The sequence below is a fragment of the Salminus brasiliensis genome, chromosome 15 (genome assembly GCF_030463535.1).
Source record: "Salminus brasiliensis chromosome 15, fSalBra1.hap2, whole genome shotgun sequence".
Lineage (NCBI taxonomy): Eukaryota > Metazoa > Chordata > Actinopteri > Characiformes > Bryconidae > Salminus > Salminus brasiliensis.
This window is the reverse complement of record NC_132892.1, coordinates 25307742-25327240: the sequence shown is the minus strand read 5'-3', so window position 1 is coordinate 25327240 and position 19499 is coordinate 25307742. Positions and strand designations below refer to the sequence as shown.

At 39.2% G+C, this 19499-nt stretch overlaps 1 protein-coding gene across 2 annotated transcripts in view; it reads right to left on the bottom strand.

The window, feature by feature from the left end:
* Positions 1-1811: 1811 nt before the first annotated feature.
* Positions 1812-19499, bottom strand: part of anos1a (anosmin 1a) — a 36106-nt gene continuing 18418 nt past the window's right edge. The window contains exons 3-14 of one of the 2 annotated variants that reach the window (XM_072656872.1): positions 17488-17550; positions 15366-15588; positions 15090-15274; positions 13508-13637; positions 12903-13111; positions 10199-10340; positions 8740-8850; positions 7443-7531; positions 6364-6535; positions 5749-5969; positions 3902-4046; positions 1812-2913 (exon numbers count right to left, since the gene is read on the bottom strand). In XM_072656872.1, coding sequence (XP_072512973.1) covers positions 2864-2913; positions 3902-4046; positions 5749-5969; positions 6364-6535; positions 7443-7531; positions 8740-8850; positions 10199-10340; positions 12903-13111; positions 13508-13637; positions 15090-15274; positions 15366-15588; positions 17488-17550 — 1740 coding nt within the window. In that variant the 3' untranslated portion in view covers positions 1812-2863. The remainder of the gene's footprint in view (positions 2914-3901; positions 4047-5748; positions 5970-6363; positions 6536-7442; positions 7532-8739; positions 8851-10198; positions 10341-12902; positions 13112-13507; positions 13638-15089; positions 15275-15365; positions 15589-17487; positions 17551-19499) is intronic. The other variant, XM_072656873.1, reaches the window with a different exon arrangement.

The window sequence follows — 19499 nt, the reverse complement described above, 5'->3', positions numbered from 1 at the left end:
ATTTTATATTTTTAACAGTGAACTGGTTCCTCTTGTGGTAAAAAAAAATACAGTGTGATGAACACACCCATCATTTTTGCCACATAGTGTTGCTATACTAATAAATAAATAAATAAATATATATATATATATATATATATATATATATATATATATATATATATATACCGGAAAGTATTTGCCTCATGGTTATTTCTATTCACATATACACACACACACAATTGTCCAAATGATCAATGTATTCAATCAATGTATGTTATGATGTATTAATATAATTATCACCTATATTATTTATTAAGAAAATCAATAATGGGGACATGTATGTGCAGAAACACATCGATTTTAATGAACATCACTCTACAGATGTGCCTGACTTGTCTAGTGAAGCCTCATGTGTTCATGCAACCACACACATGCACACACTCACACACATGTCCCAGGAGCTTTGCCATCACCCTGTTTGCACACACACACCAAAAGGCTCCGCAAATAGAAACCAGGAAAAACAGAAGAAGACCTGCTCCGACAGAGCAGGCCTCCCTCAGCGCCTGTGTGTTCTTCCCCAACCCAGGTGAGATCATTATGTAGAGAATAGATAGCGCAGTGTTTTAGTGATGATGTGATTTTTGCTTGACTAGGAAGAATGGCTTGCCTTTGGGAGAAAGAATGCAATACATCTGTGTGTCAATACAGAGCTGCACCGTAGTGTATTACAGAGATCAAGTTAAAACATGATGGAATATGCCTTTAAATATGACCTGTTCCTTTAAATAGTGCCCATTGACTTCCACTGAAATTCAAAGCTCTGTTCGTTTCTAAGCACGGGCGAAATGACTGTTTGTGGAAATCGACTCTACGCTATAGATGTGGCAGGTAGAGATTACTTGAAACATGATGGAGTTTTTCTTTACATTTTGTCCAAGTCAAGAGCCCATTGACTTCCATTACAAGCATGTTGGGAGGTTTAATTCCTAAAGCACAGGGAATTATTGGATTATGTTCACGTATGATGAAATATTCCTTTAAATATTACGTATTTATGAAATATTCCTTTAAATATTACCCAAGTCAAGAGCTCATAGACTTCCATTAAAAATGTTTATTTTAAGGTTAGGCTTCGGTCCATTTCCAAATACATGGAAATGACGGTCTTTAAAAGTTGAAATATGAAGTACTCCCTTAAATTCTAACCTAGTGAAGTGCCCGAGTTTTGAATCAATACTTCTTTTCTTTTGTAACATACAAATATTCCCACCAAAACAGCCCTGTCCCTTCAAGACACCTCTAAAGGTTTCCTGCGGTCTCTGGCACCAAGATAGACGTTAGCAGCAGATCCTAGAAGTCCTGTAAAATGTGATGTGGGGCCCCCATGGATCACACTATTATCCTTGGGTGCCCATGACCCTGTCGTTGGTTCACCGGTTGTCCTTCCTCTGTCTGATTTGGAGATTTTGGAGATGTTCTGACCCAGTCGTCTAGAACATCACAGTGTGGTTCTTGTTAAAGTGCCTCAGATTCTTATGCTTGACCGTTTCTCCTGCTTTCAAGACATCACTTGCTGTCTAATATGTGTATCCCACCCTTTGACAGGTACCATTGTAACCAGATAATTAAGGTTTTTCACTTTGGTAGTCAGTGGGTTTTAATGTTATGGCTAATCAGTGAATGCAGCGAATTTAGTTTTGAGTTAAATTAGTGGGAAATTACTGTTTAGAATGATGTTGTATTCTTCTAAATACTGCAGAACATCAACCACCACACCATTTAATACCATTTAATATTGCGTTAAATAAAAAGTAAAAGAAGCAAAGTAGGGTGTGAGATTTTTTAATAATAAAAAATATGTACATTACACTTTTTTTCTTAAATCCATGGGAATTTACAAATCTATTTTACACAAAATCTCCTTGTCAGGATGTTCAGTTTATGAGGGATTGTGGAAGGGTAATACACAGTTCTCTCTCTCTCTCTCTCTCTCTCTCTCTCACACACACACACACACACACACACACACACACACACACACACACACACACACACACACACACACAGACAAACTCACTCACCCACCAGCATTCCACAGTTGTAGTGTATACACAAATAAATAAGGACATATAGTATATACAGGAATTACATGACAGCATCGCAACAAATAATTGTACAGCATGAGAAGCACATAGAAAACAATATCCGCTTTACACGTCAATAATCAATAATCAATATACCGCATATGACTCGTAGTTTGCAGTGTAACGTTGGTTACTGTGGAGGAGACAATAGCTGTAAGGAGACACAGTAAAAGGTGCATGCCCACAGATCAAAAGGGGGGGGGGTACACACATGCAGAAGCACTACACACACCACTTCATGAGTCCACTTCATTTTAAGGGGGCCAAGCAAACCATGCGACACTGGACACATTTTTCTTCTTTTCATTTTTGTAGCTTTTTTAAATGAAGGATATAGTGGAGTGGAGATTAACAGTCACTTTCCGTTGAGGGTTAATTACCATTCAAAGAACAGGAAATACTGAGGCAATGAAAGCAAACTCACTCCAGTTACGGTTTCTTCTCCATTTCACCATCATTATTTCACACTTCTCTTCTCGCTATCTTTTTATTTTCCTCTCCCATCGTATAAGCCCTCCCTGCCTGGCTCTCTCACTGATGGATAGATATCCTTTGTTGGGAATGTCTGGGACCGCGCCTCTTTCTCCTTATCCAGAGCCAGATGTTTCTGAGGGTTCGGACCTGCTCCGGAGGCTGAGCTGAGCTTCTCTGCTAAATGTTCTTTGGTTCTTTCGGTTTGTCGGGTTCCTGAGGAGCTGGGTTAGGGTTCTGTATGCTTCACTTCAGTGCGGGTTTCAGTGCTGTTCCATGACTGACCTCAATTGGTGCTTCTTCACCTTAGGTCCTAGAGGGAAGAATGGGGCATTGCACACATTATCTTACATGTTAATGGGCAAAAATGCACACTGGTTATTCACATGCTGTGTGTGACCTTGTATCTGGCGTTCACAAAACCATGGCCATGACTTCTGCCAACATTTTGGAGGGCTGAGGCCCCTCTGTCAGGGCCACTTGACACTGAATTCTGCTTGGATTGTTTCTGAAGGTAATTTTCTGTATAGGCTTTTCGAGCCTAGGGACTGGCTGTTAGAGACCTTTACTGAAGTCCAGATTCACAATTATTTATGTACACATCAGAGCCGGCTGATGCCTTCTGACAAAGGGGAAGCACAGCTGGCAGTAACCTAATGGCAAAACACTGAGCTGTCTAATCCATTTGGTAGTTAGCCCTGTAGAATAAGCTTCACAATGTTAGGAGGGTCCGGTGTACTGCTTCTCAAAGCAGAAAATGACCTAACTTGGAGCTCTGTAATTAAAAATGCATTCACAATATTTCTCAAACATTGATGGCAAATGTCCAGAAATGTTCTGGCTATTTTAAGTTTTAGACAATGTCACGTCCATGTTACAAAGCCAGTGACGTTCTCTGAATTCAGTAGAACACCTTTTGGATGTGGTAGAATGGCAGATTTGCACACAACCTATCGGCATGCTGCCTAACGCCGGTAACATGGACTAGAGGGGTATAAAGGCCCCCCAGCATTGAGCTGTGGAGCAGTAAAACTGTGTTCTCTGGAATGATGCTGCTCAATCCTATACTTCTGGGATGAGGTAGGGTAGGGTGGTGATCATCCAACAACCTGACCCAACTTATGCTCTTGTCACTGAATGCAATCAAATCCTGACAGCAATGCTCCAAAATCTAGTAGAAAACCTTCCCTGGACAGTATCAGAATAAAACAGTGAATGAGCAGAGTCCCAATACTTTTGTCCGTATAGAGTACCATATTATTAGTTGTATTTGTATCATAGTTTGGTTTCTTTACACTTACTGTATTGTAGGACTGGCCTAGCATGGCCTGGAGTCTGGAAGGTTCTGGAAGTGGTCGGACCCTGTCCTCCAGAAGTCATCACCCCCACCTCCAGCCTGTAGAGAGATGCCAGTTGCAAGCCGGAGACTACAAGAACGTTCCGCTCCTGAGAAAGACAGGCAGAGGAAAGACAATGTAATAATGAATGAAGAACTGTGGACACTATGAGTGGAATAACCGTCACTGTCAGACCTTAACCTCAACAGGGCCAACATTCAGCATTACAGCGGGAACATTCTGCACCAGTCGCTGGTTCTGCTTGATGTGTTGCCTAGTTGTGTATTTGAGAAAACAATGCTTGTGAGCGCATAGTGCTACAACTCTCTTCACCTGCACCAGACAAGTGATAAACCACCCTTAAATGAGTTTCCTGGATTGATATTGCAAAATCAATCATATGCATAATACAAAACATGCTTGTTTGGCCTGAAAGGCAGAAAGGAAACTGTAACCAAGACAAATATTGGGAGCTATTATGCTTGATTCCATGACTCTAACTGCTGGGACCTGGCTATTGTGCATGGCTTCAGGCTCCAGTTTCTAAATTTAAAGGAATGTTTCGGGGGGAAAACAAATCACAATTTACGCAACTGCTCCAGTGCACTAAAGCAACAAACTCAAACACCAAACAGGTCTTAAACTAAACTATTCCTTTAACATGGGCACATGATTTGTGAAAATTTCATAAAGATCTTTCCGTTAAGAAAACATCTCTTGCAAAGAACTGGAGTGAATGCTTCGTTTCTCATGTACCAACTGTTCAACTGCCTCAGGGCCTCGTAAACTTGTAATTTCCCCAATTTACCGCAAGGAAGTTGCACTTAAATGGTGACAAAGTCATAAACACAAGTGCTTAGCTTGGCGAGACTCCATGTTTTCCATGACGTACCAAGAGGCAGTAATGTCAATGGTCAATGGTCCATCCCAGCAGATATAATGTAATGTTATGTGCCTTGGTTTTTCTCAAAATTCTTCTCTTTGCATATCCCAGCTTAGAAAGCCGGCATCAGAGCATAGGCTCAACTATGCCGCAGCAGCCCTGGAGCAGATAAGAGTAGGCCTTGCTTAAGCGTCCGACAACGGCAACTTATGTCATGTACGCACTACATGTTTTTCAGAGTGGTCTGTGGTCAGTGGCAGTGCTTGTACTCTTCACAGTCCATAACTTGCGGTCTTCTAATGGGGAATATTTTGGCGGTTGTGGTTTACACACACTACACGACTAATCAGTGACTCAGGGACCCATGAGGAAGCCGCAGTAAGCCTGTTTCATCTCTAAAAACGTATTTATTTTGTCGGAACATGAAAACACATGTGAGAAGTGATGTATTGCCCATACAATACATTTGACGATTTCCGAAGATCAACTGCATGCAAACTAATTCGTTTTTTAGTTATGAACCCACCAACACCTCATTGCCTCCCTGCACGTAGTCCTTAGTCCACAGCAAAGGGAGTCCAACCTTCTAGCTCACATCAGGACAACCACCTAGAACCAATCCAGACCAAGTTCTCAAAAGTTCCTTTCCCTGCTACACCCATTCATGGCTGAAAGTCCCAGACAGCACAACTGGCCTTGTTCTCTCTGGGAGGCAGTGCTGGTGTCTGTTATGCCAAAATCTCAGAATTGCTGCATACCTTACAATCTATATTACACGATGGTAATGGCTTGTGACACACAAGATATTGCAGACGAGGCTCAAAAGGTTGTGATTTTCCCCCCATCTGCATATCCAACCCAGCTAAGAACTATAATGCTGCTAAGAAAGTATTGGAGAACTGAAGAGAGGTGGTGGTCATGGACTTACCGGAGGGAGGATTTGGGACTGGGAGATGAGGCTGTTGGCCAGGTTGTTTTTGCGGCTCTCTGCGGTGACCTCCGCCCAGGTGACCTGGTAGCCTGTGACCTGCTGAGGTGATTGAGGCATAGCTACCACCCAGGAGAACAGGCCAGTAACATTGCCCTTGTGGACGGAGAAGGCTGCACTAAGGTTCTCTGCCCTGGCCAGGACCTTTGGGGGAGCAACTGCTGGAAGAAAAAACAAAACAAAATAAGTTCAAAGAATTTAGAGAGTAAATAAACTGAAAAAGACAGAAGTACAGACTCAAACCTGATGACACAGAATTATTAAATATTTAACCACAGAATTAATTACATAATTGCATAATTAGTTTCATTTGTATCTCAAAACCACAGTCATAAATCTTGACTTGCAGAAATTAATGAGACGTTGAGGTGTTGTGCAACTCTGTGATTTAATGCTGTGGAGCATCTGCAGGTGTGGTCTACTATCACTCATTCAGGGAACAGAGATCTCTCAGCTCTGAGATTCTATGTGCAAAACCGAGGAGGAAACGAACCAGAACTTCCCAAACAAGCCAGGAAACTGATGCTACATGTCCTCAAAAGACATCAGACTAACCTGGTTCTCCAGGGCAGAGGATCGGTTTGGGGCTTTTCCCCTGGAGGGAAGCGCAGGATGGGGTGTAGAAGGTGGTGCTCTCTGCCTGCACACGGCCTTTGGACCCAGCTGGCTGGATAATGACTTTATACTTGCAGGAGAACTGTAGACCAGGCAGGCTCGCATAATTCTCCTACACAACACAACGCATAATAAAGTTAAAATGATGTGTCGGACTGTTAGTGGATTTAAACATGCTTTTACAGCACTGCATCTTTATCTTTCCCTTTATTAAGCTGTAATCCTCAGTCTAAAGTTAAAAGGAATATATATGCATATTGAATAGAATCAATATTTTATGTATTCAAAGGTTTTACCCATTACAGATCACCCTTTACAAACCCCACAAAATTAGGCCTGTTTTGGTTTAAATTTGATATTTTTTAGTCTTTGAAGCCCCTGTATTGGGTCATGCTGACCAGAATGATATGTGAATAATATGATACATCTTCATAAAAGATTTCATGCTCTAAACATTCTTATTCTAATTTCTGTTGTGGCATATTTATTATATATTTATGTAAAGAACCTTGAATTAACATATAAAAATGCTATTTAAATAATCTTGCCTTGCATCCCTTTAATAAGAGCTGTTTGACTTTTCTTACCAATACTTCAGTATTTTAATACTGTACTATGTTCAATTAATACTGCAAATACTGCTTGATTAAAACATGACTTCAGCAACATATGTTCAAACATACAGTGAATTTGATTGCTTTCTTTCCTGAAATATTTCTGTGAGTTCTGTGAGTTTGAACAGCTGTAGAAATGTTAAAGTAAGCTACTGTCGGACTTGTTCCATGTTATCACAGCTACAAGTACTATTTTCTAATTCCGCTGTCAGCATTCCTCCTTTGCTTTCCTAAAGGGACCTCCCCAAGGAACGTCTGGAGATTTCCCATTTGGTCTTTTTCATTCCAGGTGATCAATTGGTGCTTTATGCAGTAATCTGTCTTATGGTTGAATCTGTGCCAGAGTACAGCCTTTGTGCTTGTAAATGCATGAGGTGGGGGGTGCAAGATGAACTGAAAGACCACCTGAGTGATGAGCTTCTCCTGGATTCTGCTTCCATTATGCGAACAGAACTCGGGGAACCAGTGCACGCGGTAACGGCTCACAGTTGGGTCTGAGAAAGAAAACAGGCACTGGCTTTAGCCTTGAGACCTAGCTAAATTACACACATCTGGCCTAAAATCAGAACAAATGTATTACAAAGACCAAATGTACAAACAGCAGATGACAGAGACATGACCAGAGCGTACAGTACCTATAAAAAATCCGCCTTGAGCAGACAGTCCTCACAAACTAGAGAGGGAGGCCACTAAGACACTTATGACTATAACCATGGCATATCTGTTGTGTTTTATCATTGCTCTTATGGATCTGAACTGCGCTAAAAACATAGTGCATCCAACAATAAAGGCCGCATGGAGGCAGCTTCTTCAATATAGTGTCTAAAAACATAAAATCACACAGAAGCTCCACACGCTGATCCATTTTACTATGCCAAACAGCACAGCTGAGATGTTTGGTTTGTAATGGACAAAATACAATAAGAAACAAAAAATTATACAGGAACACAACTTCTTATTTTGAGTCTCATCTTATTCATTTTCAGGGTTTCAGTCCGTATTTCACTTTGCCCTGCAAGTTTTGCACGAATGTCAGCTAAATACATCTAAAATACATAATAAAGTTCTTATATGGTGTCGCTCTTCTAAACAACTTTGCTTTCTTTTTCGGTTTAGCTGTATTTAAATACCAGAGTATTATATCCTCTGTCTGTTGACTGACAGCACCCAAGCCCAACCAATCTTCATAATGCACTGCAGTGATAAGCATGAGTAGTCCTCTCAAATCTCTTCCCCATCCATTAGAAGGATTACGAATGGATTTGAATTGTGGCCAATTCTAGACTGTTATATTAACATGATTCACAGGCTTTATCCTTGGACGGTTCAGGCACAAATTCTGGCTCTTTCCTGCTCAGCTACAGTAGATAAAGTGTATTCATCTTCAAGGGCAGCAGAATGCGGTTCCAGGTTCCAAGGCTAAGATCATTCACTAAGCAATGCAACCGGCACTACTTCCCACTAAGCACAAACATGTTGGCGCATGATTAGGACCTCACTGATTTGACTAAAGTTTTCAGGGCAAGTGACAGCCAGCCATTGTTCTCCTTTTAATTACCCACAATGCTGATCCTTAACTTTGTGATAAGCACTTTGTTTATCCGTGCTTTGAGGTAGGGTCTTTTTCAGTACGGTTCAAAACACAGCAGGGATTTTCCCCAGCAACCCCTGACTGATGAAAGATCCATTACTTCCTTCTTACCTCGTTTCTTCCAGTACACTCGAACCTGGAGCTGCCCGTCTTGGTAGAACGGCGTGCCCACGTCAAGAACGTCTGACTGAGATTTCTGCAGCACTGAGCTGACTGTTGGCTCTGAAACCAAGTCAGTAATGAAAAACATGGAATGACTGGCATGAAACTGGATACAAACCAAAGCCACTAAATATGTGAAGGAATTGGAAAAAATAAGACTTAAAACAAGGTTAGGAGAAGTAAGAACAAAGAAGAAAAATGTGAAGAATTTATAGCATTCCTTTCATTCTCAACAGCCATAAGAAATGCAAACTTTATAAAAGCGCTATGCAGTGCCCTTCAAAGTCCTTTACAACGGAAAAAAATGCATTAATCCATTAAATTACAAGCAGATTTCTCAGTTATTAATCTTAAAGGCACCTATAATTTTTTTTATCTTGCTTTTTTTTTTATTGTTGTTTGGGTTTTCAACCTCTCTTAATGTCTCAGAATTAAACAGGTGGTTCTTGTTACTGTGCCTTTAAGACAGATATATGTAAAAGAGCTCTGTTCTGACTGGCTGCTCTGTTTTGGGCCTCATTTTAGTAGCAATGTCGCCTGAAATACTCCTTATAACTTCCACCTAAAATAATTAACCTGCAGGGCAAAACTGCTGTAGAATAAACAGGCTGAAATAAATGTTTTTATTGCGTTACATGTGTACTGCCCCATCCTGAGCACAGTGATTTATATTCAAACTGAGCTGCACTTCATCAAATTCAACAGCACTAATTACACTGTTAGTAATAAAACATGCAGTTGGTCAGTGTTCATTAAGCACTGCGATATCCTAAATATGCTTATATGCTAATATTGTATATCACAATAACAAAATTCAACACAATAAAATAAAATCGTCATATTCCCCATTTCTATTTTTATTTATTTTATGTTATTATCTCAGCATGTCTTTTATTCTATTATCGTTTCACGTGACCAGATCAAAGCACGTCATTACTAGTATAGTGTATGGCTGTGTATTTGACAAACTTTTATTTCATTAGATTTGTTTTTGGTGACATCACAAAATCAATTAATTGCTATTTAGTAGCTTAGCTGCCATATACGGACTTTAAGGACAGGGGAGGAAAGGGTATGTTCTGAAAGTTTAACAATGCTTTTAAATGACTTTTTTTTTAAAATAGTTTGATGTAGTTTGTAAACAATGTCATTTAGCTTTACCATGGTATGGGTCCTTTAAGACTTATTACAAACTAATATGGACTCTGTAGTTTTGGGAGTGGAAAAGTATGGGCTCACATACAGGCCCCTTAAAAAGGCTAATATAATGTTTTAATCAATGTTAACTTGATGCACAATGAATGATGATGAATATTATGCTATTTAGCAACATCATGCATCCATGCATGGTACCATTTGTTGTGGCAAACTGTTAAAAATCTGTGTGACAAGTGAATAAGGTTCATACGGGTCTCAGTCCGAAATGTGGAGAAGCGCAGGACAGCCTTGGAGCTTTTGAGTGGAAGCTGCCCCCAGTAGGACACGGCCTGCAGTTCCAGCGTGTAGCTCCGGTTCTCCCTCAAACCCTCCAGCTCGGCCGAATTGGAGTCCTACACACACACACACACACACACACACACACACACACACACACACACACACACACACACACACACACACACACACACACGCAGTTGGTAAGAAAGTTGCTACTGACAGATCAGGCTTCTTTGCACAGTAGCCAATGTGCAAATACTTTGCTGTGTGTATAACAGTGAGTCACTGTTATACACACATAATAAAGGCACAGCAGAAACATGTCACATATTATGTTCATCAAACGTGGGACAGTTAATAGGCTTGTGTCATATAGTCACTGGCACACAAACACTTTGCATCTTCAAAATGGCAACTTAACAGGTAATGGAAAAATCATCACTTTTTAATATAATTTAATTTATTGGTCTATTTATCATGAAAGTTGGACACAACATGATGAACAACTGAGAGCTAGATCTAAAAATTGAAAAAAATAAAAGAATGATATGAAAGCATACTTTTTAAAAAGAGATTATGGAAAACGATACAAGACAACAATGCATGCTACACCTAATTGGTGTTGGCCAGTTGACTGTGTTTGGGGTAAAGAGGATAATAATTAGCCAAACCTTTTTGAGTGACATATATAACATACGATATAATAGAAATATATATTTTTAACCTCATTTATTTTAGCTATATTTCCTAAAGAAATCAATATAAAAAACATGCCAAACAACCTATTTTGTGGGAAATATATAAATGTGATTTTTCTTATGTCTTATGTCCTTTAAATTTCCTTTAAAGGAAAACTTCTGGATTTAACAACCTAATAACCATCTGCAATATATAATTAATTACCAAACAAAACAAAAACATTGACTCACATCCCAACAATAGCAGCCAACAGGAAGGCACTATAGCAATGGATAGATGTTAGTTTTAATTTCTGCCTTAATTTGTTATTGCTAAAATTCAGCATTTTTACATTTTAAAATTCTACATGTAAACTACTTTGTAAGATAGTGACTGTTAGATAGTGAAGGCCATTTCATATTAGACCAAAAGTGCAGCACTGAAAGCCAATGTAATGTCAATAAACATGTTAAGTTGTGGAGGCAAATCGGCTTTTAGTCTTTGGTGTATTTTAAACAGTATAAACTCTGTCAAACCCAGTCCCTGTCTGTCCGTTTTTATCTGGGGACGTTCTATCGCTACATTCATCCAATCAAAGCGACGAGTCATAGAAAAATAATTGAGGTCATCTATCATTATGGAAGTATAGAATATGGAAATACAGTTCACAATGAAATCGTAGTAAAGTATGTATGTAATTCCATATTTCACAAATGGCATTCCGGTATGGCTTGAATAAAGTGATTTTTATTATTTTCCTTTTGTAATAGGAGCTTCAAATACAGGAGGGAGGTTTTATATTAAAGCGAGGTTTTGATGTGTCCCAATTCATCCAGCGGTTATTTAAAAAATGTGGTTTTACGAGAAAACGTCCGCAACTCCCCCTCCAGCCGTTTGAAAAATGTAGCATGTAGATAAAACACAAACAGTGCAGCTGCCACCCCTGAAATTGCACGGGGGAGTGAAAAAAAATAAACTCCTTGAAAATGATCTCACTCAAAGAAAAACAATTTGGTTGTTATTAGGAGATTTCCTTTTCTCAGATGGAACGAGAGCTGATATGCTGTTCTTGGCCATTTGTCGAACGGCGCAGAGCAGTGCTTTCTTTTGCCAGCAGCAGTGATGCAATGCAATACCACCCTGCCTCACTGTCTAAAGAGCTCCGATTGAAGGCTTTGTGCGATCAAAGCTGCTCTCGCGAGTTGTTTATCTTTGGCCGTTTGCGCCGGGATACTTAATTTGTTGCGGCTTGCCGGGAGAAAGAGAAAAAAGGCAGAGCTGCGGAGTTTCTGCCTTTGAGGGGAGTTTGTGGAATTAGAGCAGTCCAAAGAGGAACGGAGAGAGTGAGAGAGAAAGAAAGATCAAAAAGAAAAGGATGAAAAAAGAGAAGAATTAGAGGTGAGAAAAGACAAACACAAAAAAGAAAAAAAATCTGTGTCAAGAAATAACAGGTAAAATAGGACTGAAATAGAAAAAGAAAGAAACACAAAAATGAAGAAGTAATGAAGAAAAGAAATATATGAAAATCAATTAAATAAATTTTGCAATACATGATGGAAAAGAAATAAACAAGAAAGAAAGAAAAAGAAACAAGGAATGAAGTCTGCTTTAGATGAGAGATAAAAGAAAACCATGAACAAAAGACGAAAGGAAAGAGAAGAATTATTAATTATTTTTAAAAATAAGTAGGAGAAAAAAGAAAGACAGAAAAAGGGGGTAAATTCTGAAATAAATGAGAGAAAAGAAAAAAGAACAAAACAGAAAGAAGAAAAACATTAAATGTAGAAAGACAAAAGAAATAAAAAGAATAAAAGACAGAAGAGCAAGAAGAAAAACTAATAGAATAAATAATAAAAATGACAGAAAATAATTGGTGCAAAAAAGAATAAAAGAAAAAAAGAAGAAACAATGAAAGTTATGTAAGAAATGAGGGAAAAAAGAAGACTAACTAAACAAAACAACAACAAAAAAAACTATAGAAGGTGAGTAAGAAATACCCCATTGATGGTCTTCCTCCTCTTGAGTTTCGGAGGGGTGCTCAGCTCTCCCCCACTGACTGTCCAGCTCCAGGACACTTTGTAATGATGCACTGGGATGTCCAAGTCAACTGGAGCTGCCCAGCTTACATGAACGGACACGGAGCGGTCTGGACCGAAGGCCATGTGTTTGACCTGCAGGTCAGAGGGGGCCGGGGGAGGGGCCGGATCTGAGCAGGGGAAATGGTGACATGATTAGAAATGTGTGTGTGTGTGTGTGTGAGAGAGAGAGTGAGAGAGTGTGAGAGAAACAGATTCTAAATGATAAAGTATTCAGTTTATTTGCTTAAATATACACTAACTAAATATACTACACTAACTAATACAGTAATGACATCACTAAAATAATACACTATACATAAAAGCTTTGATGTGAAACAACAAAATATGAATACTGGCTGAAGCTCAGTTTGGAGCGGAGTGGGCAACAGGGGTCGAATTCAAAGATTCTAGATAAGACCTGGACGCTTGATTTCAGAACAAACCTTGGAGGGGCAGGTGAGCACAAACCTTTTGGAACACAGCGTATAAAGAGTGAGCGGACATGCAGTGACTCAGTCTCTCACCTTTGGATGATCTGAAGTGTCTGCTGGGTGTGGTGTATCCTCTGGTGCCATGTACGTTAACCGCGGCCACTCTGAACTGGTACCAGCGGCCGGGTCGAATATCAGCCAGCCACACGCGCTCCTCTGAGGTCTACAACATCCAATCAGAAGCAGAGATTTCAGCACAGCAATCACAGCCTGTACCGTGCAACGGTATACTAATACATATGGCATCATGAATATTAATAGTAGCTGGTATAGACTCGAGATTTATTTTTATTTTTTTATTAAATCACATTCTTATAGTGTCCAGGGGATCTCTGGTACTCATGAGTCTTGCCCTGGTGCTTTTGTTCTGTGGCAAGAGCTACTATAGTAGGTCCTGTAATGATCCACTACATGGACAAAAGTATTGGGACACCAGCACGTTCGTTGTTCCTTCCAAAATCAAGGGTTTTTATCCATAAAGATTTTATCCTGCTTTTGTCTGAGTAAATGTCTCTACTGCCCAGGGAAGGCTTTCTACCAGATTCTGGAGCACTGCTGTGAGGATTTGATTGCATTCAGCAACAAAAGCTTTGCCCGTGCCTTGAATTAGGCATGGTGCCAAGAGGTTCATGTTTATCTGCTCCAGATAGTCCTATTCTATTGGCAATTGATGCACATTAAGGCAGCTGAATGATGTGTCCACAAACATTATACACATATAGTGCATTTTAGGATTTAGGATGTCTTTACGCATCTTGTGGTCTGCTATTGGGCTGAACGTGCTTCACAGCCTGATGTGGCCATGTTAGTCAATTTAGTAGACAGTGGAACAGCTGGTTTCTGATTGTTCTGAGATATTTTTTAAATCCCTCGACAGACTTATTTGCATCTACAACCTTTTCAGAAAGCTTAGAGAGCTCTTTGGATCTGGCCATAGTAATAAAACTTTAACCAAACTAATGCTGCTCCAAAGTCCTCTCTAACCATGTTCTAATCATTTGCAGCTGATGTGGAGCCCCTGATTCTAATTTAGGCATTTGAAGTAGTAATACATGTGGCGTTCTAACTTTTAACACTTTTACAGATGATTTAAATAAAGATCTTCGGTTTTATGTGTTTAGTTATATTACCCTAATCTTCCAATAATTTGAAATGTTTTTTAAATAAGACATGGTTAAATGGGGGCATGCTGTTTTTCCCCCAATCTCACTGAGGTCATGCTGAAATCCTGCATCTCCAAAATGCCAACTTTACAGAAGGAACAAATATTCTAAATTTTCAATGGAAGTCAATGTAAAAATATTTGGAGAATTTCTATTGGCCCATTTAACACAAACCTTTGTAAAAATGTTTAAAAAAAATCAGCCAGATTTTAATTATGTACAAAAGTGAAAAATGACAAAAATTAAGATACAATGAAGTCTTAATTGTATACATTATTATTAAATATATAAACAAAAACGTGCAATTTTAAGTGGTTTTTGGCCTGCACCACCACCCCCTCTTTGGAGGACTATTAAAATTATTATTTGTATTTTTAATAATTATTAATCATTATTCATCATTCAGAAACAAACAGACAGACAAGCATGATTTCCAGTGATTTCCAACAAACCTGTGCCACCACTTGCCACTCGGTAGCTCCGTCCTCGCTAGGATGGATGCCGTAGTTCCACCTCCTCTGGAGCACGTTCAAGACGGGCTCGGCAGACACGTTGAACTTTGAGGACCAGCGCACCTCCAGCATGCCTGAGGGCAGCTCCTCGAACACCAGCTCCTTCCTGGGCTTCAGTGGAGCACCTGAAGGGCAAAGGGGGGGAAGGGGGTCTTTAATGTTGTGGCAGTGAATTAGGTTTCACTGTACTGACATGTTCTCTGCATTGGGTCCCACCTCTATAGAGGTTCCTGGGTGGCTGACAGGTGTGTCCACAGCCGTTGGGGCAGCACTTCTTGTGGGAGGAGCACTCGCCGTCCTCCTCGCAGCCCTCCACACAGGCGGCGGCAAAGCCAGTGGCCCGCTCCGGAGACGGACATTCGCCCTGCTTCACCACCATGATCGAGCGCAGGAACTCGCAGCTCGTCACACACTCGCCGTGCCGCTTGGGAAACGTGTGCTGAGGATTCAATAGGATACAAATAGGATTTACTACAATTTAATAATGATACTTTTTACTCCATTAAACTGTAGATGTACATATACAGTACACTACTGATCAAAAGTTTTAGAACACCCATAGTACCCCTATTTTTCTTACTGCCACTCCAAACCTGCAGCTTCAAGTCTTCTCTTCACAGTTGAAACTGAGACTTGGTCTAGTGTTAAGCTGTGCCACAAGGTGTTGTCATGTGAGCTGCCTATCACACAAGCTGTTGACTCTCAGAAACGTGCTGTTGTGGATTCCACTCTGTCAGAACTCCTGTGCTAGACCTGTTCGGTTTCCCCCCTGTTGCAAAGAGTCTACTGGTTGTTTTGGACAGAAAGTAAAATGTCTATATTTGAGCTGTAGGCATCATGATCTCTGGTCTCCATCACCACCACCACCACAACTGTACAGAAATCTGAGTCAGTAATTTACTCTAAAAGGAATAATTTCACACTACACCCCCCCCCCACATGTAGAGAACAATCAGTGGAAATTCCCTTTTAAAATTAAGAAATGAACAGTGAGCATGCAGCTCTGGTGGCCTTTCCTTCAGCAGCAGTTACATTAGTGAGTACTATAAACTACGTCGCTGCTGAATGTCTGTGTTTCTGATTCTGTGGTTGTCGCTGCCCTCCAAAGACCTTTTTCTTTGTGGTTTTTGGGAGCCAGAGGCCAAATACAGGCCAGTAAAAGAGCATGTATGATTTATGAAAATTCTTGTAAATAGCAAATGGCTTAACCTTGTTAGAAAACATAAAGCAATGCCACATTAGAACCACTTTTGGTTTCCCCATCAAACCAGTGAATAGCTCCTTAAGAAAAAGTAAAGAAACAAAATGTAAAATGTATAAATACCCATTTAAATCTTTCCAAGAAATTTACAACAAAGCCAACACCCTTTTAGAGCCCTTTATTCTTAAGAGTGTAGAAATGGACAAAACTTGCACAGCTGGCAATTGTTCTACATTTGCAGTGACAAGAATGTCGACAGCTTATGTAAAATGTTGCCTTGTGCTCAAAAAAGTTCAAGACAATAACTTGCTTTCTTGAATTTCTCAGAAAGTCAGGTTTTGTTTATTGCAGGAATAGTTCTGTCAAAAACGTTAATGTCAAAGAAAATCAAGAAAATTGAATAGCCAGTAGAGAACGATGTTACATGAATAGACGTCTGGAGTGGCATCATCATTCTGTAGTTGTTTTGAAGTATCATGATACAGGTGTTACCATTCAATTTATTGCAATACTGGGAGCAACTGGTTCTTGACTTCTGGTTCTTGACTTGAATTTACTGCTCCAGAAATGTGGTACAGAACCTTTACATTAAGTGGAAATCCTTCCAATATTTAAAAAGTATAAAGTATATATCATACTCACATTTCTACCACTAACAATTCATAATTAACTAATAACTAATAATTATTTCTTATTATACATTTCAAATGTACCATTAGGTCAAAGTGGTCCTACATGTGGTGTTAATAAATTATGCTATAACTCCCACAGGCAATCACAAAACTCTGAGGGTTCTGGATAAAGATGTGGAGACATTTGAAAAGCTTATTGTTCTTTTCGATTTTATGAATCATGTAACAGGAAAGCTGAAGAACTGTTTTGCCAAAAAATCAGTTCAGATTATGCAAAAAAATATATCTAAAAAGCCACAGAATTCACAAAGGTCAGACTGAAATCCATCAAAAGGAGCTGCAATGTAATTAAAGGAAGTTCATTTCGGGTTACTGTCATTTCGACAATGGGAAATGACTTAACGGGGCAGCGTAGTCAGGCAGAATATGAAATAGATGATCAGCAGTGTTTAGAGAATATGAACCCTAGGCTAAGCTAATTTGTGAGGAAAATTATAGCTGATACCTCGCATAGCTCCCGACAAGATCCGTCCTTAAGCTCCCAGGATTCCTTGCATGGCTCCAGGCACTGTGAACAAACAGGAGAGGTTAGACAAGATCACATTCAATGAGCCAGTTTATACATTTTCTTGTATTTTTATTTTTGTATATTTATTTTTCCACTTATGAACTTTCTATGGATTTATTGCCATAAAATGTTTATACGACCATTTTCCAACCTTCTAATTCCTTAGAATAAAACTTTTTTGTTTGGTACTTTTAGGACAGATTGGCAAACCTGGCATCTCCATGTCTGCCGTTTCCCACTTTTTGTCATAATTTGAATCTGACAGTTTTAAATTTCATGATAAATGAACCAATAGAAATGTTCCAAAATGATTTAAAACAAAACCTATTTACACTCTTTTTATTTCTTTCTGTAAAAGTTGCCATTTTTAAGTCATCAAAGGTTTTGTGTGATGGGATATGAATGACTGTTCTGAATGGCTGCTCTGTACACTCCACAACACTCCTTATAGCTTCGGCATTAATGGATATTGCTAAACTACTGTAGTCTGAAATGAACACACGTGTTGGCTTTCAGGAAATCACAAAACACAAGGAATTCAAAACAGACTCTTTGCACTTTAATTCATATAAATGTGACTATTTTATGGACTTACTTTCAACATTCTTAGTGAAAATAAGCACACATCTGAAATAAGTAAACCATAAATGTACAAATGCTTAAAAATATTTTAGGTTATATTTCTTATGTTCAATTAAGCCATGTTAAACTATAACTATCTATAAAATAAACAAGTTTGGGGTGTCCAAACATTTGATTACACATATATGCACCTACTGACTGAAAAATAGGTTTTGATATCTTTAATATTCAAAAATACATAAACATGCAAGACATGTGTCCTTTAAAAAAGAACCAGCATGGTAACTAACTAGCAAGGCTGGCAAGGCTGACAGAGAAAGTGTTGGTGCTTTTAGAAACAGAATCCCATTAAACAGACAAAAAGTTCTGTTGTTGTGTTTTGGTAAAGGCCGTTTTCTTCTGTTTTGTCCTGATATGCTTTCTCTCCTTCAGTGTTGCCACAAAAGAAAAGAAAATCCTGCTTATGAGCCTTCAGCAATATCTGGCATTTGCATTTAGCAATGCAAATATACGTTTTATTCTTGCCTCGGTAACATGCCTTGACATTCAGCCCCCCCCCGGTCTTTCCTTCTCTCTCCGATTCCCTCTCTCTGTATCCTTGTTTCCCTCTTTCTTGTCTCCAGTGTCCTCTATCCTGTCTCCCTTAAACTACACTTCCCCTCCTGCATGAGCGAGCAAGGTCTGGGCGCCTCAGGGGAATTCACATTTCCAATTTCATGCTGTATTAATGAGACACAGCAGTCACTGCACCACAACACCATGCTGCGAGGGGGGAACAGAAAAAAAAAAACACTGATCCGAGACCAGTTCCCAATAGAACCCAACTGATACAAACACTTTGTGGCCGACTTTAGGAAGGAACAGACAATATCAACATTTAACATGTAAAGTTAATAATCGTTAAACAAAATCTCAACTTCTTAAGTCTTAATTAGCACCATTAGTAACAATATTGTTGCACAGGGGTGGAATTCTACAGAATTCTATGTGATCTTGTTGGTTTCTATTAATTAGCCCTTATTTTTACCTTATATTTGATCACTTTGTGTGTTAAAAGATGTATGCTGTATTGCCTAAAGGTCAGTTGAAGATGGCATATTAGCACTGGATTATTAAATTCTAATTTTATCATATTGAATGGGACACTTCTAGATGGTTTTAAAGGAGTTTAAAACTACTGAGCTTTAAAATAAGCTACTTTTATTTTAATATTAGGATCAGTTTTAGTCAGCAGTTTAAATCAAATAAATCCTGCAGTATGAAAGAGAAAACTAAGCATTGGCACATTTTTACTGAAATTCTTTCAGATACCAATAAACAAAAAGTCTGGCAACATCGGCTGATGTTATCGGCCAGCCAATCCATTG